We start from the raw sequence: 26,044 nt of genomic DNA, 5'->3' as shown, positions 1-26,044 counted from the left end.
CCTCAACTCCCTCCAATTGAAGATGTGTTACCATACATCACTTTAATAAAATTAACTGATTTTTAATTCCATGTGAATTTTTTAATTAGTTTTTTTTAATATTACATTTTTCTCTTTATTTTTTATTTATTTATTTATTTATTTATTTATTTTAATTTGCAAGCTCACCTCGTGTGTCCCATATGGCAGCAGTTCATCGGGGTTAAGGGACATCCATTAGGATGCGGTAGTCACCAACAAGCTTGTCTGGCCATATAAAGTCTATAGTGGCCAAGCAAGGTGGCTTAAGTGTCATTAGTGGTGTAAATTTAAATTTAAATTTAAATTATTTATTTTGTCACGTGAGGTTTTAAATTTTTGTATGAATTTTGAGATTGATTTAAATTATTTATAATCAATTTTATCTCTACAGATATAGAGCCAGTTTAATTAGTTTAAATAAATTAAATTTAAATTGCTTGGTTTTCTAGAACCTGACTTCTTTTAAAATTTTTAAAAAACAAATAATGTGATAAAATTCGACTCAAACTCAAACTACAACTCAAAATTAAAACCTAATCTTTCAATTATTAGTTATTACAATTTACTTTCCAAAATTGTTAAAAATCTAATTCTAAATCAAATCAAACCCAAACTTATTTAAACAACACTAGACCTCTATAAATACCCAATCAAACCTCCACTCCAACCATCTTCACTTTCTCCTAGAAATCTTCTTCTTTTTTTTCCTTTCGATATAGACCAACCATTAAGGTAATTAAATTTAGGGTTAGGGTTTGGGTTTCGGAATTCTAATTAAGCTAGGTTCTCATTTGTTTGATCTACAGAGATAGATAGATCGATGGCGCCGATTCCTTGTTTGAAGGGTTGTGGCTTCTTCGGCGATCCAGAACAGCGCAATCTTTGTTCCCAGTGCTACAAAGATGAGATCCTTGCGTCAGTGAGAGCATCAATCCAAGATCAAATCAATCGTGAGATGGCGATGATGAATCTGAAAGCAGAACCACTGGTACCATTGCCGCCGATTAAGACGAAGATAGTGACGAAGACCACGAAGCGGTGTGAATCTTGCAAGAAAAAGATAGGGTTGACGGGTTTCATCTGCAAGTGCGGCGGTGAGTTTTGCTCGACTCATCGGCTGCCGGAGGTGCATCATTGTTCTTTTGATTTCAAGGGTTTTGGTAGGAAAGCCATTGCCAAGGATAATCCAGTAGTCAAGGCTGATAAAGTTTATAAGATTTGAGAGTACTTTTCATGGGATTTGTAATAATTCATAATTCCTTAATTTCTTTTTCTTCTTCAACGCGTGTGTTGTGATTGAGAGTGACTCTGTATATAATTTTAAAGAATTTATAGACGATATTGATTTTATTCTTATTTAATTTTTGTTGTGGCGGGAATATATTCAAAGTTTTTTCAATATTTTTAAACTGTAATTCTTTTTTTTTTAGTTATTTGTATAACTCTTTGCATAATATATATATATATTAATTTGGGATTTTTGGAAAATATGTTTCAAGAAAAATATTGATATTGATGGTTTCTTTTTGTTAACTATGTACTTAATTAACAATCAGCTAATCACTAATGTTTAAATTTTACAACTAATTTTAAAAAAACAAACATGAGATAATGTTTGTATGAATGAATATATAATTATAGTTTATGAATGAATGGTGTTTCAATTTAAACAATATGACATAATGTGTTATTGATCAAAAGATTATCCAACAAACATACAACACTTCCAAAGCAACGACGAGCTTCCCATAATAATGGGATCATATACATAAAATCCACCCTTTGAAGCTCTCTTTATTGTAATAATACAAATATCATAACTCGTCAAACAAATAATGTATATATATATATACATATTGCTTGTTAATTTTAGGCTGTTGTTTTTGTCTGGGTGACAAGAGCAGTCAACTTGGTAATCAGCTGATCAAAGTCATCCTGAGACTTGATCAAGCTAACTCTAACATGCTTTTTATCATCTGAATAGATGGTTCCTGAACGCCCACTAATACCTCCAGCCCTGAGCACCGCATCACAATCTTCATCTTCTTCCATCTCACACTTCAACCAACCATAAGCTGCATGCATTTAATGCAATAAAATTAATCATCCAATCTTAATTACAACTTCTCTAAAAATATTAATAAAAAGTACTAATCCAATCTTATATACATGCCTGGAGATGGATGTCTGGTGGTATTGAAGTAGTTGCAGTACTGAGAAGTTGGTAGCTTTTGAAGAGAAAAAAGTTTAGATAAAGAAACAACTTGGTTGAGTTTGATCCACCTCTTTCTCATTGTCTTATAACCAAAGGTAAAGATGTCACCTTTTCCTCCTCCTAGTTTAGCCAGTATCTGTCAGCTGTAATTGAAGCAAAAGAGAATTTGGAGTTGAAGTGAAGAAGAAAAGCAGATTGAAGTCTCTGAAGTGTCCTGGTGTCAATAGTTTCAATTGGAAGGGTGTTTGTGTCTTTTCAGGTGTTCAAATATCAGTTAAGTTTGTTAGGAGATGGCTGGAAGATAACCAAGGGCTGAGATTCATTTGATCTTAGATGAAGTTTAAGTTCGAGGCAGTCTGTAGAAGAGTTAATTCAGTGTGATCAATGGCCAGGATCGATTAATCAAAGGTTTGATGTAAGTTCGAGGCAGATGAACGGTGAGAAGCTTAAGCGGTTGGTTTGAGTCTGGTGGAGACACGTGCTATAGTGATTCAGCGCCAGTTTCTTTTTGGGTACCCAAGTATTGTATAGTTTATAAGGTTATGTGTTTTAATGAGTTAATGTAATGTTTTTCTGAAATTTTCTGTTCTTAAGTGTGTTCAGTGAATTTTCCTGTGAATCTGAGAGAGTTTTGACTAAAACTTTGTATTAGACTTTTGTTGCTCATGTTGTTGGTTGTTCATGTATTGAATATCAGAGGAATCAGAGTTGTGTACAAATTGGTATCTCTATTTTAGTGAAGCTGTTCAGTATTTCTGTTTTTTCTGGTTGATCTCATCTTGTATGAATTTTCCAGATCCAAGGAGTTGTTTTTAGTGTTTGATTTGTATAAGAAAGTTGTTCCTCTTGGTCTTAACTCTCTGTGTAGTAATTATCAGTATCACCTTGTAAAGCTTCAGCATTCTTAGTTGAGTGTCTCTAGATGTACCTTCAGTGTTTAGCTCCACATATCTCAGTGTTCTATTGTACACATTCTCATCCTTTATTAATGCCCATCTACAACATATATTAACATTAAAATGGAGAAAATTACATAAAGATATATATATATGTTTGATCTAATTATCAGAGGTACATACCCGAACCTACTACCAGCATGGCCAGTGAGCTTGGAGGTAGTGAAAAGCATGACATCCTCATCAACAGGTTCTGAGATGGCAGTGAAATGAGGCCAATAATAAGCATGATCATTGATGGTTAATGAACCATTGAGAAGAGCCTTTTTAAGCACTCCATCAGGGTTGTTGGGTGAGGTTACAAACTCTATGAAGTTGTTTGTTGATCCCTTTGATGCATTCACCCATTCAGATGTCACTCCTCTCCATTCCGACAGTATAGAATCAAAGTACTCAGTTTGCTGCCTGTATGGCTATTTATTACATATATATAAACATGCATATCATTGCTGTCTGTATGACTATTTAATTATATAAATATTATATTTTTATAACTAAATATTTATATAATTAAATAATTTATAAAAAAAATATTATTGAAAATATTATAAAAATAATAAATAGAGTAAGTGTTTTTAGAAATTAATTAATTTTTTAAAATAAAAAATTAAAGAGATATTAAATATTTTTAAATTTAATAAATAATTTATTAAATTAATTAATTTTTTTACTTAAATTAAATTTTTTATGAGTATTAAATAATTAATAATAATAGATAATTTTAGTAATTTTACCATCTTACTTACATGGTAATTATAGTTTTAAACTTACATCAAACCAAATAAATAAAAGTAAATGCAGTGTTTTTTTATAAGTTAAGCATTTCTGGACTAGAAAAATATGTTTGTATTAGTTTTTCTGTTGAAGCAGAAACTAAGAAAAAAAAGCTGAAAAAAATTATTTTTTTTTCTAAAACTAGCCATGTGGTGCTTTTGGAAAAAGCACTTCTTGAATAAATTATTTTTATAAGCAACACTTAGATAAATTATTTTTAAAATAATAAATAAATAACTCTTTTTCATGCCATGCAAGGCGTCATAAATAACGAGTACATAAAACAAATAATTTTTTTTAATAAATATAAATAAATCATAAATCTTAATTATTACTAAAAGAGAGAATTAAGTCCACTACTTCTCGAGTGAGAAGAGTTTTTTTTTAAAAAAACACTTGCGAAGAAAAGAATTATTACTTTTAACTAATATATATATATATATATATATATATTCTTTTATTCTAAACTGTTTGAGAGGAAGTGACATCTGAATGGGTGAGTGCATCAAAGGGATACACAAACAACTTCATAGAGTTTGTAACCTCCTCCAACAACCCTGATGGACTGCTTAAAAAGGCTCTTCTCAATGGCTCATAATTAGTACATCCATGATCATGCTTATTATTGGCCTCATTTCACTGCCATCACTGAAGCTGTTGATGATGTTGAGGCTAGCTGATTAGAAGCTGTGTAGCATGCTGGTGAGCGGTCTATCAAGGGATCAATGAAGGCATGGCTATGGATGGTCTGGAGGGATGGACCAAGCCGCACACCATGGAGTATATATATATGAGCATGGTCCTGTAGTGATTTTGTCAGTCAGTATGGTCTCTATGTTTTGGTGGTTGGATGTTGTCAACTGAAGTCCTGTTATAGGTGTACGTGCATGTAAGTCTCCACTCTCCAGCATATGTGTGTGTGTATCTCTATATAGTTAATGAATGTAATTAATGTTTTAAAGAAGTCAAGAGAAAATTAATTAAAGAAATAACCAACTAACTTCATCTTCTCTCCTCATACGTAGAACACTCTAACTTGCACTGAATATACAAGCACTCAATGCATGTATATATATAACAAAAGTAACAGATACTAATCTTTCTAACATATGTGGATCTCTTGATCCTCATACATAGAACACTCTAGTTTGCACTGAATATACAAGCACTCAATGTATGTATAAATATAACAAAAGTAACAGATCCTAATCTTTCTAACATATGAGGATCTCTTGATCTTCACTGCCTCCAAGATCAAAGTTCTAATAATATTGCAGATGGGCATTGATAAAAAAGAGATCGAATTTGTACAATGTATGAACGCTTATGGTACATCTAGAGACAACCAATCAATCTCAGGGAAGTTGTTTCACTATCTTGAACGTTTACTGTAACTACTTTAATACCACAAGAGATCCATCTTCAGCTTCCAGGTTTGTATATGATCTATATATATGTGTATGTGTGTGGGTGCAGTGGGTGCATGCGCTTTGAGTTTGATAAGTTTTAATTAATATTTTTTAGTGAAGTTGTAATTAAGATTGGATCGATGATTAATATATTATTAAATGCATGCAGCTCATGGCTGGTTGAAGTGAGATGGACGAAGATGAAGATTGTGATGGGGTGCTCAGGGCTGTAGGTATATATAAGATATTAGTTAGCGTACTCATGAGCCATCTATTTAGAATATAAAAAATATGTTAGGCTTAGCTTGATCAAGTCTCAGGATAACTTATAATTTGATCGCCTGATTACCAAGATGACTGCTCTTGTCCCTTATATATATATATATATATATATATATAAACAACAGCCTAATTAATGAAGCAATATATGTATTGTTTGTTTGATTAGAACTTAATTATGGTCGCTCTCATGTGTTATGGGAAGCTCTTGTTTGTTGCCTGTTGGATATATAATCTTTTAATTAAAAAATTAATGATGTTTTAATTTATTTGACACTGAGTCTTTACTGGTGTTCGTGTTCTTGACACAACTCTTTACTTGTACTTTTGTTTATTGAAAAAATCGGTTTAATTAAGTGACATATTTATGTATATCCTTCATGTGGTTTGTCATATTATATTTATTATTAAAGTGGATGAATCATATTTATTGGACTTTTTTGTTTTACGAGTAAAAATTTTTTTTATAAAATAATCTCCACCCTGTAAAGGTTTAGATGATGAAATTAGGTTGAAAAACGAGGGGAGATAATGTTTTGATATAAAATTTAAATATCAATGGATAACTAACTAATACTTCAATATTTATTTATTTATTTTAAGTAAATAGCCAAAAAACACTCAATTTAATAAACATTAGGGATATGCACACTCAACAAGCATCTATGCCCTAACATTGGGTAAATTTGGGGGTTTTAGAATTTAATTTTGAATCATCTATGATATAAAAACCATACATAAAAAATCAATACTATTAGACCAAGAAATTAGAGATAACAATTTAATTTCTTTACTCAACGTAAAGAACTAAAATTTAATGGAAAAAATTAAATGAATAAAAAAGTTATAGCTTAAAAAAAAAAAAGCAACAGAACAATAAATCATCTGAAGCCAAACAATTGATCGTAAGAAAAATAAAAAATAAAAAAACTTTCAATACATTTACGCCATAATAAAAATAAAATAAAATAAAAATAATAGCGTTTATATACATATTCATCAAAATTATATACAGTCACACAAGAGTTGAAGAAGAAGGAGAAGAAGAAGAGAAGAAGAAGAGGAGAAGATGAAAAAAAAAGAGAAATTAATGAAGGAGTTATGAATGAAAAATCCATGAAAAGTACTCTCAAATCCTGTGAACTTTATCAGCCTTGACTACTGGATTATTCTTGGCAATGGAGTTTTTACCAGAACCTTTGAAATCAATAGAACAGTGATGCGTCTCCGGCAGCCGATGAGAAGAGCAAAATTCACCGCCGCACTTGCAGCTGAAACCCGTCAGCCCTATTTTTTTCTTGCAAGATTCGCATCGCTTTGTGGTTTTCGTCACTGTCTTCGTCTTAATGGCCGGCAATGGCACCACTGGCTCAACTTTCAGATCCGTCATCTCCTTCTCAAGATGGATTTGCTTCTGGATCGATGTCCTCACTGATGCAAGGATCTCATCTTTATAGCACTGGGAACAGAGATTGCGCTGATCTGGATTGCCGAAGAAGCCGCAACCCTTCAAACAAGGAATCGGCGCCATCAATCTATCTATCTCTGCAAATCAAACAATTGAATAGATCGTATGAGAACCTTAACCCTAAATTCCAAAACCCAAACCCTAACCCTAACCCTAAATTTCATTACCTTAGTTGTTGATCCGGAGATCAAAAGGGAAAAAAGAGAATAAGATTTCTACGAGGAAGTGATGATGGTTGGAGTGGAGGTTTGGTTGGGTATTTATAGAGGTTTAGGGTTTAAATAATTTTGGGTTTGATTTGATCTAAAATTAGATTTTTTTTTTTTTGAATAGTGATTTTGGAAAGGAAAATGATTCTAGAAAGATCAGGGGTTTGAGTTCAAGTTTGGGTAGAATCAAATTTTATCATTTTTTTTTTTAAAAATTAAAAAAAAGTCAAGTTGGTGCCAACCAATAAAACTAGTTCCTTCTCCATGGAGTAAATAAAATAATATTTGTCATAGGTAGAAATGTAGATCTGATTATGAATAATTTAAATTAGTTATTTTTTATTTATTTTGAGAAGGATAAACCATGTACTCGTCCGGATTTCTTATTTGTTCATTTTAATTAAAAAAATCGGTTAAAATTAGTTAAAATTTTAAATTTTATAAAAAATTATATTAATTTTTAAAAATTATTTTTATTTAAAATATAATTTAATAAAATTTGTAGTTAAATATAATTTATTGGAAGTTGTAAAAGTATAAATTTAGAAAAACATTATTTAATTTTTCATAACTTTTGAATTTTCTAAATAAAAAGTAAAAATGACCAAAGAAAAAAAGGTAAAATAGGACTAATCAAAAAGACCCGAGGAAGTATTATATTAAGAAAAGAGAAACAAAGTTACAAAAACAAAATTTTTTCCCATTATATTTTAAATAATAAATGGCCCAAGTTTTTATGAGCCCTAACTTAGGCAATGTAACATTCCGAGTGGAATGTGAAGTTTTTCCATTATACCTTTAAATTTAATAAACTTATGAAAATATCAATTATTTTATAATTCAAAAATAAAAATATCATTTTTTTTCTTTTCACACATATCTTATGAAAATATATTTATTTAAATATATGGTTGGAGATAAGAAACGTCTAAGATTAAAAATTTTTCAAATTGGAGAAGAAAATTTAATATTTATTTAGAATAATTAAGTTTGACTTAATTAATATTAGTGAAAAGCAAATATTCTAAAATTAAAATTTTATTTTATTTTAATAATAACACATATTTATTATTAAATTTTTTTTATATTTAAATCAAAATCTTAAGCATTTTATTATATTTAGCATGGTGAGGGCATTTTAATAAAAGATAATTAATAGTATAAAATTTTTAATTAACCATATGACTGGATTATCAACCAAACAAAAATTATATATATTTTTGTAAATATGACTTGGGATTCACATCCCTACTAATTATATTCAGGATGGTAATTTAAAATTTAGTGAACCAAATGACTCCTAAAAGTCGTCAATGGAATTCGATAATAAAATAGACCAAAAATATATTCAAAGTGATTCTAAATATATGTCACGAACTGATTTGTTCACTGCATGGCAAAGAATGCATGCGGTAATTGTAGATCTTTACACACATTTACAATTGGAGAGTGGTAACTCATTTTTCTACATGAGAACTAGGGTTTTAACTCATTCTAACAACAATGGTTAAGAGTTGTTGGTTATCTGTATTTATAGTAAAATAAAAAATAAAATAAAAAATAAAAAAAGCTTTTACTAAAATGCTCTCTTCTAAAGTAGCATTAAGGTGGTTGCTTATTATTAGTGGTATAACTATAATTATAATTTATAAAAAGTTTTAATTATCAAAATATAGATAAAATTTAATTTAAGATCCAATCCTTAAATAAAATAAAAAGATTTTTTTTTTTTGGAGCACCACATTGTGTCCAATCTTGACAAACCAAGAATTAGCCAAGCCTTGTTCGCTCACACTAATTGCAGGAATTCAGAGGTTTTCATAAAAAACTCTGCATTAACCCATTGAACTCCAACCATTAAACTGATCAAATTACAAGGTCAGGCCATTTATCTACTGTAGTTAACCAAGTAGTTGTTGTGTATATACAAGAGAGTTCCAGATGATGTCTCACGTACACAAACCATATTGCAGACAAATTCTTTCTCTAGCAACGATCAAGAAAAAAAAAGTTGACAAAAGGAATGAATAAAAAAGAAGCAGCACTACATTTCACAAATGATCTTCTCCTCCGTTACAAAACAAGTATCCACTTTGCCTCTACAAAAGCCCTGGACAAGATCTGCAGTAAAATAGCTAAAATGAACTTCTTGATGAAAGATCTCTGTCATGAAAATATGTGATGATTCAAGAAGCACCTAATCGGAATGCATATCCATTGATGTATCATTGGTTTCTCGGTTTTGACCGGAAGAGTTTGGTTCATGGTTCCTTGTTCCGTTTGATGATGGTGCAATCTCATTTGGATAATATTCTCCTCCCTGAGCATGATGATAGGTCTGAAGGTTTCTATGAATAGGACTGTAAAGAGCATTGGAGAAAACAGAGTTTTTGGCTTGGTCAGAAACAGTGTTGGTTCGAGGTGCAGGTCCTGCTTGCTGCTGCCCAAGAAAGCCGGAAGCCATTTGTAAGTTTGTATTTGTATAGTGTGGCACAGTTTGAAATAGTTGTTGTTGTGGCGGTGATCTTGGTGATGTTATGTCCTCCCCTCCATACTCGATCTCATTCTGCAGTATAGGAACTGATAAAAGGACTTCTGGATGTAAAGAGTTGACAATCATACACATAGTTTAACACCATTGTGCCAGATGATGCATGAAAATTAATTCAAAGTGACAAATAAAGAAACAGGATATTGACTTCAAAATTGAGTCGAAAAGTATCATTGTGAAAACCAAACACTGTCCAACTGCAAGTTCTGCAACAAGTGTATATTTGCCACATCAGATCCTTCGGTGAAGCAAACATACGAAGGACCAGTCAAAGTCATGATGTAGCTGGTATGAATCACATTGGTAGAGTTGAGAACAATACAGAAAACATTGCTATATTGGAGAAAGTTAAGCTAAGAACTAACAGATCATGTTTGAAACTTGTACTGTATACTGTGTTTCCCACTCAAAAATGAGAAAGATTCAACTTTGCTTGGTCAAAATCATAAGAACATAAGTAGGGTGACACAAATGCAAAAGACAATTAAGAGAGTTTGATAATGGGGACCATTAGACAATGCAACATAAAAGAGCAATTATTCTACAAACCTGTAGATGGGCAACTATATCAGCTACTGATACTCTTGATCCTTCCTCATGCTGTCTCAAGATCCATTGATATAGCTTCTCCTACAAACACCAACAAACAGAACAAAGCTTGGTAAATTTACAATCTGAATAAAAAGTGCAACAGAAGCTTCATATGGGCAAAAAATACTACTCAGTGACGCACAACTCTATGAAGTACTAACAACCACTCACTGAAATTCTGAAACACTGCCTAGATTTTCAATCATTATCACAACATGCATCCTGCTTTGCTTAATCAGTTATTTCACTAGGTTATTCACTAATTTTCCACCGATATGTCCTTAAACTACCAATAATCCCCATTAAACTATCAAAGGGCGAGAGAAGTTCATCACCATGACACAACAATAGAACAAGAGTGAAAAACATAATATCAAACAAAATGATATAAAAATAATTAAAGCATATAACCAGGACCACAACAACTAAACAACAACAACCACTGAGCATTAAAAAATTACTATGTTTGAGAAATTATTCCAATGAAACAAGAAAAAGAATCAGATAAGGATGTAACCAAAAGAGACCCATTGCTAGCCAAAGACAGGAATTTGGGTAAAGATAAATCAATTTGACCCTTTGAAAACAAACTCCAATCTATACCCAATTCAAAATACAAACCAAAATTTAAACATCAATTTCAATTCCATCAAGCCAACGAGGCCTCTTCTCCCGGATTGGACCTCAACCCGTTAGTTTGGTTCATGAAATCTAGCATGGTTCGATTAAAGAACATCCTGTCTATAAATAAATAAATAAATAAATAAATGGTAATGATAAAAAAAAAAAAAAGAACAAATAAATAACACTAGAAAATCAACGAATCAATTAACACTAATTAAACCAAAATTGAACATCAAAATCCATAAACGGCCAAACTCAAGCAATCTAAACCCTAAAAATCACACATTTTCATCATCATCATATTAAAAATAAAAAATAAAAATCGTTCATCAGGATAACAAACACCAAAAACTAGTTTTTTCAATAATCAACTAAACAAACGCCCAAAAAAAAAAACCACAACATCAACAAAAAATAAAAATAAAAACAAATCAGAGACAATTGAAGAGAGAAAAGGAGCAAAAAAAAACTTGATTAAGGGAAAAAGGAGAATTAAAAAACCAAAAGCATGACGCTGGCCAGCTTGAAAGGAGAGCTTCTGATGGTGCATGGCTTGGGTGTAGAGGAAGGACAAAGAGTTGGCGGCGCTCCGGAAGGTGGAGTACATCGTCCGATCGGACTCATCGAGGCGGCTGGCATCGGATTTCCTCTTCTTCGACATCCCAAATCCCTCGCTTCGATTGCAGACCATCGAACAGCCTCGCCTCCACGACAAAGATGAAAAGAACCACACCAACCAAAGCACAAGCCTAATAATAATAATAATAATAATAATAATAATAATAATAATAATAATAGTATGTGTGGGTCCTACCTTTTTGTTTGTCTGTCATGTCATATCCACCGTTCATCTTTTCCTTTTATGTCTTTGGACCGTCCTGATTTGTATTGCCGACATCAATTGGTCGTCCGATTGCTTTGAGATTCGTGTTTGGGGCCCACCTTGCCTCCTGGTTTGGATTCGGTTTTTAAATATTAATAATGATAATGATAACAAGTTACATTGTTATTTGTATGTGGGTTTGGATAAAAATCAGACTTTATGGTGAAATTGTTTAATATTAGATTTTAATAAAATTATAAGTTACTCTTTTTAGGTGGCTTTTATTTATCAATTTTACCAAATTTAAGTATATTAAGAAAATTAAATTTTATAAAAAATTATATTAATTTTCAAAGATTTATTTTTATTTAAAATATACATTAAAAAATATGTAATTGAATATAGTTTATTTAAAATTGTAAAAATACATTATATATAAATAGTAAATTTGGATAAAATAACTTTTAATGTCTCATAAATTTTTTAAGTGAATAAGTAAAAGGAAAAAAACCCTCTAAAATATAATAAATAAAAAAGACAAGAGACAGTAACAATCCTTCCTAGCTTTTCGTATTCTTCTTTGTATAGCCACTTAAAAAATTATGAAGCATTATTTTTTTTTTTTTCAAATTTATCATTAGTGCACAAGGTATATTTACCCTTTCTAATAAATAATGAAAAATGAATATTTTTTCAAAAAATATAAAATATTTTTTCAAAAGAAAATATGTAATTATTAATAAAAGATTGATGAATTTTTAATAAAAATATTTTTGGAAATTTAATGTATTTTTTATAAATTTAAATTTTTTAAAATAATTTTAATAGATGTTCATAATCTCATTCAAGGTTAAGGTGGACATGTAAATATGATCAAAGAGAATAATTAAAGAGAACAATAATTAATATCTGGATTAATAGTTTGTGACGCAAATGGGTATGAAATTATACAAATTTTTTTTTGAAATAAATTGAATAAACCACATTTCATTAAGAAGAGTAAAGAAACAAACCGAGAAAACATAGAAAGATGGGGTAATAAGCAACAAAAAAGCTAGAAAATAAAAACTCGCATGTCAGTATGTCACCAGAGGTAGACCAACCTATAAAGGTGGAAAAAAATTTGAAAAAAAGGAGAAAAAAAGGAAGAGAACCCCCTCGTTCTAACTGGGAAGGCACATCGATTTGCTTTATATGATGGGATTGTCGGGGTCTCTAACTAGAGCGAAAGAGGGTTGGCTACTAAAACTAAGAGGCAAAGAGTTTGTAAAACTGAAACTCCTCTTGATCAGTGGGACATCCTCTTCAACAGAGTCTTTGAACGAGAATAAGGAATTATTTATTAATTAATTCTGATTAAATTGATATCATAATTCACCATGATTGAGATCATTTAATATTTTATTTCTAGCCGTCTAATTAAGATCAAATGCGTGGCATTGGATTATCCATTCTTATTCTTATATAAAAGAGAACATATAATTAAAAACAATTAATTAAAAAATAACTTTTTAATATTTTTTTCCAAGAGTTTTTTGAATTTTCTTTTTGAAAGAAAAAGGAACAAAAAAGATAGAGCTGTCTCTGTCAAAACCAAATACCAAATACAATTTAATTTCCCCAAAATGTGATCTCTTTAAAATTTTAAAAAACAAGCACTAAAATGAAAAAGGTTACCAAAGTTAATTAAAATAATGGGGAAAAAAAAGCCGCCACGGGAGGCAAAAAGCGACTCAATGATCGCGATTTCGGCCCAGGACAGTTGGAAAAGGTACCAGGCCTCGGCCCACCGATCTCATCATTTCTCACTATCCATTGGGCTGGGCCCAAGATCTCCCTTTGTCCACCGTATGATCATCATCCAACGTTCACAATACGACATCGAGATTCGTGTTCTGGTGTTCGGATATCTCGCGGGACCAGTGTCTGCGTATCTGGCACTGGCTTCTTTTAAAGAGTCCAGAGCATGAGCTCACACCGCTCGGCGCACTCCAGCGAAAGTGGAGATCTCGATCTCGTTTTGTCCCGAGGTTTGATCCCAAGTTCCCATTTTGTTCTTGGTTTTCCGTTCTAGAAATCTTGTTTGTTTAAATGGTTTAGCAAAGATTGGAGCTTGTTTTTGTTTGATAGATCCTGACATCCGGTTCTATGTTTGGTTTTTTTTTAGTTGCAAACGATCCCAAATCCGAAAAAGATGGAACCTTTTCTGTTTTTAATCTGAGAAATTTCAATTGGAAACTTCATCTTGTACTTGGAATTGTTTTTGTTTTTTTTTTTCTAGTGTTTTCATAGTTTGTTGAGTGACATATTATATCTTCTTCTAATATGATTGACGTTTTTATATGTATTTTTTTATAGCTTGGATGCATAGTGAACAAGATGGATGACATAGGGTAGCTTGGCTGTAATTTCAGTGATGGAGATGTTTGCTTGCTTTGGGTAAGCATGGCAGTGTAGTTGTACGTAGAAAAAGAAGAGATGTTTTTGTGGTCTGGATGAGTATTAGCAATGCTATTGGCTGTGGAGGGAGGTGGATTCTTCTCATCTTCAGCAACTGGATATAGCAAAGGGCTTAGCCTTTTGCTTCTTGGCCAAAAGAATGAAGAAAGACCCATGAGAGTGTTGCCCTGGAATCAGTACCAGCTAGTGGATCAAGAAGTTGATTCTGATCTTCAGCTGGCTTCGAGGAAGAAACCAGCGGCCCGGGGATGCACATTTTTCTTATGCTTTGGCCAAGCATCCCCAGAACTTGATCGACCGTCTCCTCCTAAAGATAGTCCTGTTAAACAGTCTGAAACTTCACCAATTTCATCTCTTGCTTCTGAGAACAGCAAGATTGGTGCCAATGTTATTGTTGATGTGGATGAAACGAAAATTTGTCGGAAGAGTAGTCTTAAAAAACATTCGAGGGAGTGTTCTGTAACGATTGTTGTCGCTGAGAATGCCTGCAACTCTGTGGAGGATGTGCAGGATAGTGAAGTTTGTGGTGCTGAAAAGAGGAAAGTCCATTGGACAGATGCCTGTGGAAGAGAGCTTGCTGAAGTTAGGGAGTTTGAGGCCAGGTAACTATGTCTCCACTTTAAAAGCTTAATTGTGTTGTTACTAATTCTTTAGTACTGTTTAATCTTTTTTAAGTCTTGAAAACCTTGATATTCATGTCTTACTGTCAAAAAACACTCTTTTTGTCGCTTGGATATTACATACAATTATTCGAAGTGAAAGTCCTTTTGTATAGTCACTTTTTTGCTTCCATTTTTCCTGTGTAAATTGCTCTAGTGTTCAAATTGGCATGTTACTAACACGAGGAAAGCTTCATTTGACAGCGAAGGTCATTTGTCGGATGAGGAATTTGATGACGAGGGTGAAAGGAGATGCCAATGTGTTATCCAGTGACTTCGAGTCGTTATGTAATTAATTGGATGAATTCAGTACTGCCTCTGGAGAAATCATGTGAATAGATAGAAGCAGGCTACCCACAAATTGCTACTACTTTCGGCCAATGTTCTAATCGGCTACTAGACCCGTGTAAGCAGATCAACAATTAGTGATGCTTGAATTCTTTTGTTTCTACCACATGCTTCATTGATCTTGCATGAAGTTTTAAATTTTACCATTTGTATGTTGAGTTTCTTGTTTTTCTAGTGCCCTTGTTTTCTTTTTTATTTTCCTTATATTATTAGTCTCCAGGGGTTCATGTTTGCTGTACAACTCACTGTAATCTACTGATCTTACATTGTTTAAACATCATGAGTCATGACTGTTCACTCTTCTGTTATCTTTCATATTTCACATATTGTGGTTGGTGAAATTATGCCCAAAATAAAACACAAAAATCACTATGTTTGCTTTTGATTATTGAAACATTCACATAGCGGCCATGAGATTACAGACATGAAAAGCATAAAAGTGTTGAATGCCAATGCTTATTTATCTCATTAATCTCAGTATATCTTGACTATCTCAGGCAATTATTTGCCATCCAAATGCAAGTTTATCTTTGACAGATAGTTTGACAATTCATTGTACTTCACTACAAGATCATAAAACATAACCAGCTTTCATTGATTTCTGATGCTGGAAACTCTCAATTCAGCAAAGAAACAAAAATCTTCTAAGTGACCCAGCTGCAACCTGCTTCCTTTCTAACCAGTTTGCCACTCAATGCTGTTCTAGTTTCTGCCATCTCTTCCCACCTCCCTTTTGAGGCATACATATGTGAGGTAAGAACATAATTTACAGGATTTTGAGGCTCTAATTCCAAAAGCATCTTCGAAGCCTGCTTCCACAGATCGGTTTTTGCTCCGTCTTTTGATCGGGAGCAAGCAACAAGCACTGTTCTCCATATGAGAATGTTAGGACTGACTGGCATACTTTTAATGAATTCTTCTAGCTTATCAAGCTTACCAGCTCGACCCAAGAGATCGGCAATACATGAGTAGTGCTCCATTCGAGGAACTAATTCGTATTTGTTAGTCATAGATTCAAAACAATCCAAACCTTGTTCCACTAATCCTGCATGACTGCAAGCAGATAAAACTCCGACAAAGGTCACATGATCTGGTCTTTGATTCCCACTCTGCATCTCCCTGAAGAGCTCAAGAGCCTTCTCTCCATGTCCATGTTGAGCATAGCCTGAAATCATTGAGTTCCATGAGAACTCATTTTTCAATGGCATCGATCTGAAGACTGTTGACGCATAATCTATTCTTCCACACTTTGAGTACATGTCAACTAGTGCGCTGTCCAGCACAACATCAGTTTCCGAGAGAAATCTTATGCTGAACGCATGTAGTTCCATTCCATGTTTCAATGTCACAGCAGAGGCACATGCGCTCAGGACAGTGGCAACGGTGAAGCAATCCATCTTCTGTCCATTGTGAACCATCAACCAAACAAAATCCATCACTTTGGCCATTAGTCCATTGTGAATGTACCCGGCAACCATAGAATTCCATGAGACACCATCTCTTCTACTTGACATGTTATGAAAAATGCGCTCACAGTCATCCATCTCTCCAGATTTTGCATAGCAATATATAAGCGCATTCTCGACAGCAGTGTAGTCTGACACCCCGTATTTGAGTGCCAATGCATGAACCTCCCTGCCTAAACTGCTAACAGAAAGTGGTGTCAAAGCAGCAAATAGATTGACAAAAGTTACTCTATTTGGTCTCCACCCACTTCTCATCATATTTAGGAAAACTTCAATTGATTCACTTGCAGACTTCTCGGAATCAGCTAAAACTCCTATCATACAATTCCACGATACCTGGTCATAACTCGGCATAGATCTAAAGACTTTCCAGCAGTCGGAAATATCACCGCATTCACCATACAAGTTAAGAAGTGAATTTGACACAGAAACATCAAAATCAAGGCCCAATTTAATCCCAGCACAATGCACTTGTGAACCTGCACTGAAATGCCTCAAGCTAGCGCATGAACTCAACATGCTGATTGTTGCATAATTTGTAGGCATCACACCACTGCTGATCATATCCCGGAAAGTGTCCATTGCTTCTTCAAAACAATTATTTTGATCATGACCTGCAATCATTGAATTCCATGAGATTTGATCTCTCATACTCATGTTTTGGAATACATTGCAAGCTTCCTCATTAGCGCCGCATTTTGCATACATGTTAACCAATCCATTCCCAATGGCAACCTTAGAGTTGATAAGACCAGTTCTAGTAACAAGCCCATGAACTTCCCTCCCTCTTCTCCAACCTTCCTCTGGTGTTGAAAACTCCGCTATAGCACTAAGCAAAACTACATAAGAATCACAATTGAGAACAAGATAATCATATGTTTCCCGGAAAACATCCACGGCTTCTTCTCCACGGCCCTGCCTGACGAGACCCACCATCAAACCATTCATTGTAACAGCATTCCTCTCATTCATTTGCCTCAAAAATTTTCTAGCCTCATCAAGCAATCCAGTTCTTGCAAGAGCACTAACAAGAGCACTGCCCACGTAAAGATCACTTAAAAAACCAGACTTGCATACTCTGGCGAGCATTTGTTCAACAAGACAAGAAGAACAAGAAGAATAAGTTGCAGTTATCAAACTCCCAAAAGTGTACTCGTTTGGCCTTAAATCACACATCTGCATCTCAGAGAAAAGCTGAAACACCGGGACAACATCTCCTCTTTGAGAATGCACAGATATAATAGAATTCCAAGAGATTGAGTTCTTGACCAATGCGCCATCAAACACTAGCCGAGCATATCTCGTGGAGTCCAGGCAACAACCTCCATACATGGATATTAACGCATTGCACACCACGGTATCCACTCCATAGAGCATTTTCATAATCAACCCGTGGATTTGTTTACCAAGAGCCATGCATTCAGGGCCGAGTTCCATGCACGCCCGAAGAACACTACCGAAAGTGAAGTGAGTGGGAGCGAATCCAGAGAAAAGCATCGAACGAAACAGACGGCAAGATTCATAAGCAAAGCCATTTTGCGTGTACCCGGCAATCAAGCAAGTCCATGACACCACATTCTTCTCAGGAATTTCGTCGAACACCCTGTGGGCATCCGCCATATGAGATGTTCTCGCATAAGAGTTGATGAGGTTGTTGGACAAAAAGACATCTTCAGCGAATCCTTTCTTAAAGAGATGAACATGGAGGCTCTGGGAATGGGATGGAGAGGAAGAACCAATAAACAGAGAGAGGAGGTCGCCATAAGCATCAAGTTGTCCATCTAGGAATGGTGGGGATCTTGAACTGTAGAAACGGCCGCAAGGTCTTCTCTTTTCCGCTAAAAGCTTCTCCAATGGAGATGGAGGTGGGCGCCGGAGCTTGAGATGAGAAGCTGAAGCAGAGAACTCCGGAAAATAGCGATGCATGGAGTGAGAGTTCAGAGCGAGCTCGAGCTCTTCCTCATGGCCATGGTTTCGCGCCTCGTGTAAATTTTCATATTAGTCCCTATAAATAGTAAAATTATAAAATATTTCTGGCGAGTGTCATAACTCATAATTGCATATAGATATATAGAATCTTATCGGATCCGGTCTCGGATCCGCTAACAGAGCATCAGCGAAGCAGCGTCGTCTCCGCCCTTAAACCCTAGCAAAGCCTCGCCTGATTCCTTGGAGCTCTCTCTCCATCCATGGCGGAGAAGAAGCGGGATTCACCTCCAAAGCCTAAGGTTTTGTTTTTTCTCTTATAGAGTTTCTCTAATTTGATTTCTCACGCTTTCTCTGATCCTTGTCCGCAGGAGTCCTACCCTCTGTTCTCCCTCTCGAACCATTATCATCAGCTAGGGCTGGGTTTTGGATCCGGCTCTGGCTTGTTTGCTTCCTCGGCCAAGCCACTTTCGCCTTTGCCTCCACCTGTTGAAGTGCTTTCTTCGGAGGTGATTGCCGAGCTTCTACAAGCTATTCTTTATACTCTGATTTCCTGCTAATTAATTACGTTCTGTTTTCCAGGAATCATGCCCCAAGACTTCGCATCCTGAGCCTGTCGTCATTAATGTAGAGGTCACGCTGCTCAAGGTGTTAACTTGAGCTTTGGAATGAGAAGATTGTGAAATTTGATTGCTAATCCTCTATCTGGTTTCGAATTCAGGGGAGAGTGAGCACTTTTGATGTTTTTGGAGTGGCAAACTCTGACCTTGTTCCTGGAAAATATGAAGGTGCGCTTGCTTTGATGCTTGTTGTCTGAGAAATTGCTTTTGTTCACTCTTTGCTTCATTTTTCTATTGTTGTAATAGGTGGGTTGAAGCTATGGGAAGGCTCTCTTGATCTTGTCAGGACTCTGTGGACTGAAATCCAACAAGGCCAGCTATCAATCATAGGGAAACGAGTGTTAGAGGTGATGATTTTGCTTGCTCCAATATCAGCGTCTAGACCATTGTCCCATTTGCATGGCATGCATACATGGATGTTTTTGTAGTAAGGGAAGGTGTCCATGATGCTGTCTTTGTTTGGAAATGGTTTTCTATTCTTTTTTATTTTTTTGTTTAATTTATTGCAAAAATTTGAATTTGCAGCTTGGATGTGGTCATGGGCTTCCTGGAATCTTTACGTGCATTGAGGTAAGTTGCTTTCTTCTGCTTAATATTCAAACTCATAAATTCCATTTGTTTTAAGTCCTGATATTCCTTTATTCGATCATCAGGGTGCTTCTGCTATCCATTTTCAGGACTTCAATTCTGAGGTCCTAAAATGTCTGACAATACCAAATGTAAATGTTAATCTTGACTCATTTAAAAAGAAGAATTCAAATGTGAAAGACATAAAAACAAGTCAATCTCCTGAAATCCGCTTCTTTGCTGGTGACTGGAGTAATATGCATGATTTACTTTTCCAAAACTGCGATCATGATGGCACAGAGAAAGATTCAGGAATGAACTCAACAAGAGGCACATATGATGGTTATGATATTGTTTTAATGGCAGAAACTGTGTATGAATTGTCCTCACTTCCCAATCTCTACAGTCTGATTAAGAAGGTTGACGCAATTCTATACTTTTGTTTGCATTTATATAGACTTTAGCTCCTCATTCTCATTTAATTATGCACCTTTTTTTTTTGTTGATGATTATAAACTTGTGGTGCAGTGCCTATGCTACCCCCATGGAGTTGTTTACATGGCAGGGAAGAAACATTACTTTGGAGTGGGTGGGGGCACGAGACAGTTCCAACTTTTTGTTGAAGAAGATGGTGAGCTGAGGTTTTAACCCTATATTATTTGGAAAATTTGAGCTGAAAGGATATCCTCTTTTCTTCATCTTCATCATATAGTGCCTCACTGAGCATGCTCTCAGTGGCCATCTAACTGCGAATTGTCCTTTGAAAATTCTGAAGTCATACATGGTTGCTAGTCCAATTGACATGTACTTGATCGCCATAGTACTGTATTTTTTTTCCCTGTAACCTTCTGCTTTTCTTGTTTATATGAACACAAGAACATTGATATGCTCACAGTGATTTATTTTGCTCTTATACATGTCCGAGTATGTTTTGCATGAACTAAACTGTTTCATATGAGTGTGATGATGATCCATGTAGGTGTTCATGGCTGATATGCGTTATCTTAATAGGTTCTGCTAATTGTTGTACTTGAACTTTTTGTCTGATATGTTATGTTTGCCTTCCTATTCAAGGTGTTATGGATGCTTGCTTGATTGCGGAAGTTGCTGATGGTTCATCAAATGTACGAGAAGTATGGAAATTTTCATTCAAGTGATATGTGTCATATGACATATACTGAAGTAAGGAAAATTTTCATTAGGTAAATGTATTGACTACATTTTATTATTTGTCCATATGTTTCCTAATCCTGATATTATTCTTTGTGTTAATTTTTCACCAACAGTTTTAAAAGAAAAATTTGCTTCACAATCATTGAACTTGCATGATGTTCCTTCCTTTGTTTCTGGAATGTCCTAAAATATAGTTTTTCAAAGACCTAGTATTTTTTGAGCTTGGAAGATAAGTAAAGCATTCTTCCACTGTTGGATTCTCATGCTAAATTGTTAATACATAGAAATTATTTATAGTATTTTCTTCACTATGGGTATGTGTTTTTAGTGGTCAGCATGATTCTGGTCAATGGTCCCAATTCTCTTAGATGCCGTGGATGATAACCAACAGGCTTGCTCTTGTAGATACCTAAAATAATGTATTTAGTATGATTTATTCCTTTGATACCTTGGGTGGATTTAAAGGGCTGCATTTTCTTTGGTATTTATTTCTGTGAACTCTCTTATGCTGCTTGTTCATAGGATAGAATGTCATAAATAGAAAATGTTATCAACAATAAATTTGAAACCTAAAACCTGTCTACCCAATGGGTGTCTGTGGGCTTGGTGATTTAGACCCAGGCCTTTTGGCTACATGTCAAACTCAGGCTTGCATATTTCGTCTGAACTTATTCAACTTAGGTTCAAACCTCAGCTAATATTCAGGCAAGTGTTTGGGCCATCAACTTTTGGTGGAGGCAGGCTTGGTGGTTAATTTTTGAAACTCGATGGCAAGGCTCCAGCTTATGTGGGTCAGATCCTGGCCTTGCCCTTTTGTAACCTCCTTGACTACACTGCATTTTTCATTATAGTATCCATTTAATTGCAATCTTGACTTCTAGGCGGTGCATGTTTATATTACTCCAAATTGATGCCAGTTTCTAACAGGCTGTGCTTTTGGAAGTGCCAAACTACCTCTATATCTTTATCTTGTAAGTAATGGAGGGTGGATTCTATAGTTAAATGTTGAAACACCAACCTAATAGCTAATCATGTTAAAATAACAGATCTGCTGCATTGGAGGTCCTACATAATAATTAATTTATAACACCTGCCTATTATTCGCCCCCTTGCATCTTTGGCTAGGGTGTGAGAAACATTTCTGAAGCATCTTGATAGCCTCTTTGGTGAAGTGTTATTCAAACTTTCCCATAGAAGGCGCTCTAGTCTATGATTCTGTCTAGTCAATTGATCTAATCTTGTATATCTATTCTAAAATTCAGTCATTTTTGACTCTGTGAGAACTGTATAGGAAAGTACTTTCATCACTATTTAAGTTACATATCTTATATGGTTATGGCTATTGAATAAAATGTTAGGCTTATCCCTACCTCATTATTTCAAGAAATTGGGTATATATCCGGTACATACAACTAAAAATTTATTGATGAGCATTCTCTTATGTGGACTGTTCACTTGTGTGTTGATCTGTATACTGCTGGTGTAACTTAAGATGTTCAATCAGTCACCGTGCAGCACTTCCTCTGTTACTCTGTGATTATATAGCTTCCCTGAATCTGTACTGTTATAATGCAATGCTCAGGCAAAGCTGGCCTTTATTGATTCCTATTTTTATTTTTCTCCTGGTGATTGTTCTGTGATCATACATAATCTAATGCTCTTATTTTCATTAAAAGAGAAGTTAGGTCAAGTGTGGTCAAGGATGATTAAACTAATACAGTATTTATTTTCTAAAGCTGCTGGAATCATAAGGCTGCAAAGATTGCTGTAATTAAATGACATAATTGGAAGTGTTGTGTCTATACTTTGTCTTCTAACATACTGTCAATCCAAGTTTAGATCTTAAAAGTAATTGTTAATAGCTTACATTCTCTCTAACAAATCATTAGTGATGATTTGTTTTGTTCCTTATCCGTCTTTACTAACATGGTGAGTAGTGATTGCACATGCCCAATTATTGATGCAACAAACCATACTGCCCCCATTCTACCAAAAGAGTAAACAACTGGCGCTGGCCATGTGTTTAAAGGAATCTGGACAAAGGAACCTTGTTTGTTTCCCTGCATTTCTAATGCTCAATTTAGTACAGTGAAGGATTCTTCCATGTGCTCAGCTCAATACACTCCCCCGCTTGTTATGTTACTGTCGTTGCCATATCTATATATGTCTGTTTAACTTCACTCTCTGCAATTCAAAATCAAATAAGTTTCATTTCCATACTTGATATCTGGTACAGGACTTGAGCTCCAGGTTTCCAAATTTTCACACCTCTTTAATGGGTTTGCGAGACGTAATCCGGGGGTGCTCAGGAGGGCATTATCACAAGTTAACTAGTGAAGACAAGTCTCCGAGGCCTGGAATTCGGTGGCTGAGGAACGTAAATGGTAAGGTCTTTGGTCTCCGGCTTTCATCCTCGAAAAGGTTGAAATGGAAGCAGTTTTCAGTGATCATGCTGCCGAGAAGGATTTTCGAGTTGTATGAGGAAATATCAAGCGCAATGAAGCCGGACGGTGTCGTATATCCAACCATCAACTTCTCGTCACATTGGGGCCTTCCTGTTATTTCTCATCCTTCAATTGTTTGCAGGAAGAAATTGGTCCATCTGAACCGAAAATTCTGCAGATGAACTTGTTGTTTGTTGTTCTTGGACATTTTATTACCAATTAATGCAATCATTATCTTGTGCAATTTCATCCGCATTATTTACTCGAAAATTCATGGTGTTCTCTCTGCCTTTTTATTTTGATGTTTTTCTGATTTCTTTTACATCACTTTGTCAGCTATTAACCATGAATCTTTTGAATTTTTTTTGTCCTTCATAAATTAATGTGGATTTTTTAAAATATATTTCTTGTAATCAGCCAAAGAGCTCAGTAACTGTAGATGCGGAGTGACATTTCAAATTGAGCTAAATTAATCAACTTTATATTTTAAAACAATTGATGATCTCATCAAAGTAATACAATTTCTGAACTAGAGTGAGAAAACAATAATGAATTAAATGAAGTTGATATTGAATATTTGATAAAATTCCCGAAAATCTATAGTTTGAAAGTCAGCTGGTACGGCTGAAGTGAAGGCCATTCATTTTGACTTTTTAAGTAAAAATATGTTTTTAAAATAAAATAAATTTATGTTTGTTTAATTTGGTTATTTCGATGTAGACTCGAGATGAAAAAAAGGGCCAGGGCCATCTGCCTTCAAACTTCAATCAATACATTCCATTAATGTCCTTATGGTCATCTAAAACAGACTCATTTTCATGCAATTAGGTGTGATGATAATTAAAGGTTGACTTGTTCTCATATATTGTAAAAGTAATTTGATCAAACAAATAAGTTTTGTAAAGGCACACAAAACATGCTACATCACATTTATTTTGGTTGTTAAGTTTGAATGAGAACCATGTCCATATATCCACCATCTGTCAAACAGATCACCTTACATTTATTGCTGATATTGAAAATTCATTTGGTTCAAATTCCAAATGTCAAACACTTGGTCAACGTCAAAGAGCTGCTGAAGTGGCCATTCACATCTTCACCTTCACAAACTTCAAAGTTTTCATTTTTACAAACGTAAGATCAAAATAATGCTAATTAACCATGCCGCCTCAAGAAGAACATGATCCACACTTCTAATTTATTAGTGGTTGAAAACATGGTTCAAAGACCACCAATTAAGATTAAAAAAAAAAGTAAAAAAGAAAAATATGTATAGTACATGCAAGCTTATATTTAATTACTGCATATATGTAAGGGATGACATAATACTGACAATGAATATTTCAATGGTAACATGCATGCATTAATATGATCTCTTAGCAATCAACATAAGGGTGGCTATAAATCTACATCAGAGTCAAACCCTTCTGCTTTTTGACTTTTTTTGTCCATTCTTAAAAGTCAACCCCAATGCTATCAAGTCAAAAAGCTCAGAGGGTCGGTATCTACCCATCCTTCAAGTACGCTTATAAGTCTATATAAGAAGTGCTTCACCATATATATCTTCTCCACTTCATTCATATGTAAGACTATCAATTAATTATCAGAGTTTAATTTATAAGATGATGAGTTCCATGACATTGCCTACACTTCTTTTGGCTTACTTTGTGATCTCCACCATCTTGCATCCTTGTCTTGGCCTTCCACCTCCTTCACCTTCTGATGTTCCTAAGGCTGATGGTAAGCTATATATATATATATATGTATGTATGTATATACACCAGTTTCTAATTAATGATTTGATATTGAAGAGAAAATAAGCTCATTAAGTCGTTTTTTTTTCTTTTTTTCTTTTTTTTTTCTTTTTCGGTGCAGCCAAGATGATAGATCAGGCTATTGGATATGTTCTCATGCTTGTTGCTCTTGTGGTCACATATCTCATTCATTGATTAATTGGAAGCGGGACCATATATATATATATATGTTAACTTTTTGTGAATTATTTAGAGACTAGTGATGAAGAGTTGAAGACTAAGGATTTGTAGAATTTCTCTCATTCATTTGAGAAAGAATGATGAAGAGAGACAATAATGTTTGCTTCAAAATTATATAGCAGGATCAATCATTGATCATGTGCTTTTCAAGTGGTGCTTGTTGTCGTTGAAACCATGAGTTTTTCTTTTTGAATAATTGTTTTGAGTGTGATGCAATGATAATTACAAATGAAAGTCAATTATTTGCATGCTAACTAGTAAAAATATCGCTTCACTTATAAGGTTGCATGAGAGACTAATTAATCTTTTTCTTTCTTATATATGAGTAAAGTCTATATAAACCATATATATATATATATATAGATATATATTTGAATAATAGGCGACAAGCGCAGTACTGAACAGTACTGAAGCCCGGATGTACAGTATAAGAATAATATAAAAATCCCGGTGAACAGTGTATGAAC

The 26,044-nt window shown here is 34.3% G+C and overlaps 7 protein-coding genes across 8 annotated transcripts; 3 read left to right on the top strand and 4 right to left on the bottom strand.

Annotated features, from left to right (window-relative positions):
* Nucleotides 1-718: 718 nt before the first annotated feature.
* On the top strand, nucleotides 719-1,347 carry LOC120253172 (zinc finger A20 and AN1 domain-containing stress-associated protein 1-like). Its single transcript, XM_039261491.1, has 2 exons — nucleotides 719-753; nucleotides 828-1,347. Exon 2 carries the CDS (start codon nucleotides 842-844, stop codon nucleotides 1,241-1,243), a length of 402 nt encoding a protein of 133 aa, XP_039117425.1. The 5' UTR covers nucleotides 719-753; nucleotides 828-841; the 3' UTR covers nucleotides 1,244-1,347.
* Nucleotides 1,348-1,890: 543 nt separating this feature from the next.
* LOC120253201 (alliin lyase-like) lies at nucleotides 1,891-5,386 on the bottom strand. The gene is made up of 5 exons (XM_039261525.1): nucleotides 5,373-5,386; nucleotides 3,316-3,597; nucleotides 3,094-3,232; nucleotides 2,195-2,372; nucleotides 1,891-2,096 (listed from the first exon to the last, which is right to left on the bottom strand). Exons 1-5 carry the CDS (start codon nucleotides 5,384-5,386, stop codon nucleotides 1,891-1,893), a joined length of 819 nt encoding a protein of 272 aa, XP_039117459.1.
* A 1,256-nt stretch (nucleotides 5,387-6,642) lies between these two features.
* LOC120253171 (zinc finger A20 and AN1 domain-containing stress-associated protein 1-like) lies at nucleotides 6,643-7,340 on the bottom strand. Its single transcript, XM_039261490.1, has 2 exons — nucleotides 7,290-7,340; nucleotides 6,643-7,199 (listed from the first exon to the last, which is right to left on the bottom strand). The coding sequence occupies exon 2, from the start codon at nucleotides 7,183-7,185 to the stop codon at nucleotides 6,784-6,786; it is 402 nt and encodes a 133-aa protein (XP_039117424.1). The 5' UTR covers nucleotides 7,186-7,199; nucleotides 7,290-7,340; the 3' UTR covers nucleotides 6,643-6,783.
* Nucleotides 7,341-9,227: 1,887 nt separating this feature from the next.
* LOC120253225 lies at nucleotides 9,228-11,822 on the bottom strand. The gene is made up of 4 exons (XM_039261550.1): nucleotides 11,601-11,822; nucleotides 10,432-10,513; nucleotides 9,529-9,897; nucleotides 9,228-9,452 (listed from the first exon to the last, which is right to left on the bottom strand). The coding sequence occupies exons 1-3, from the start codon at nucleotides 11,786-11,788 to the stop codon at nucleotides 9,529-9,531; spliced, it is 639 nt and encodes a 212-aa protein (XP_039117484.1). The 5' UTR covers nucleotides 11,789-11,822; the 3' UTR covers nucleotides 9,228-9,452.
* Nucleotides 11,823-13,877: 2,055 nt separating this feature from the next.
* LOC120253057 lies at nucleotides 13,878-15,687 on the top strand. The gene is made up of 3 exons (XM_039261313.1): nucleotides 13,878-13,950; nucleotides 14,279-14,982; nucleotides 15,244-15,687. The coding sequence occupies exons 2-3, from the start codon at nucleotides 14,429-14,431 to the stop codon at nucleotides 15,311-15,313; spliced, it is 624 nt and encodes a 207-aa protein (XP_039117247.1). The 5' UTR covers nucleotides 13,878-13,950; nucleotides 14,279-14,428; the 3' UTR covers nucleotides 15,314-15,687.
* A 142-nt stretch (nucleotides 15,688-15,829) lies between these two features.
* On the bottom strand, nucleotides 15,830-18,906 carry LOC120253055 (putative pentatricopeptide repeat-containing protein At5g09950). Its single transcript, XM_039261310.1, has one exon. The coding sequence runs from the start codon at nucleotides 18,777-18,779 to the stop codon at nucleotides 16,032-16,034; it is 2,748 nt and encodes a 915-aa protein (XP_039117244.1). The 5' UTR covers nucleotides 18,780-18,906; the 3' UTR covers nucleotides 15,830-16,031.
* A 21-nt stretch (nucleotides 18,907-18,927) lies between these two features.
* Nucleotides 18,928-23,513, top strand: LOC120253056 (histidine protein methyltransferase 1 homolog). Of its 2 annotated transcripts, none has more exons than XM_039261312.1 (10): nucleotides 18,928-19,081; nucleotides 19,151-19,288; nucleotides 19,362-19,427; nucleotides 19,501-19,567; nucleotides 19,646-19,746; nucleotides 19,925-19,969; nucleotides 20,053-20,385; nucleotides 20,495-20,597; nucleotides 21,041-21,148; nucleotides 23,376-23,513. In XM_039261312.1, exons 1-9 carry the CDS (start codon nucleotides 19,043-19,045, stop codon nucleotides 21,121-21,123), a joined length of 975 nt encoding a protein of 324 aa, XP_039117246.1. In that variant the 5' UTR covers nucleotides 18,928-19,042; the 3' UTR covers nucleotides 21,124-21,148; nucleotides 23,376-23,513. The 2 variants fall into 2 exon arrangements, with proteins under 2 accessions (XP_039117246.1, XP_039117245.1); XM_039261311.1 differs by having other exon boundaries at nucleotides 21,041-21,168; nucleotides 23,376-23,510.
* Nucleotides 23,514-26,044: the final 2,531 nt, after the last annotated feature.

This window comes from Dioscorea cayenensis, chromosome 26 (assembly GCF_009730915.1).
Source record: "Dioscorea cayenensis subsp. rotundata cultivar TDr96_F1 chromosome 26, TDr96_F1_v2_PseudoChromosome.rev07_lg8_w22 25.fasta, whole genome shotgun sequence".
In the NCBI taxonomy this organism is placed as follows: domain Eukaryota; kingdom Viridiplantae; phylum Streptophyta; class Magnoliopsida; order Dioscoreales; family Dioscoreaceae; genus Dioscorea; species Dioscorea cayenensis.
The sequence above is the reverse complement of the archived record's forward strand: the minus strand, read 5'-3'. Positions and strand labels throughout refer to the sequence as shown.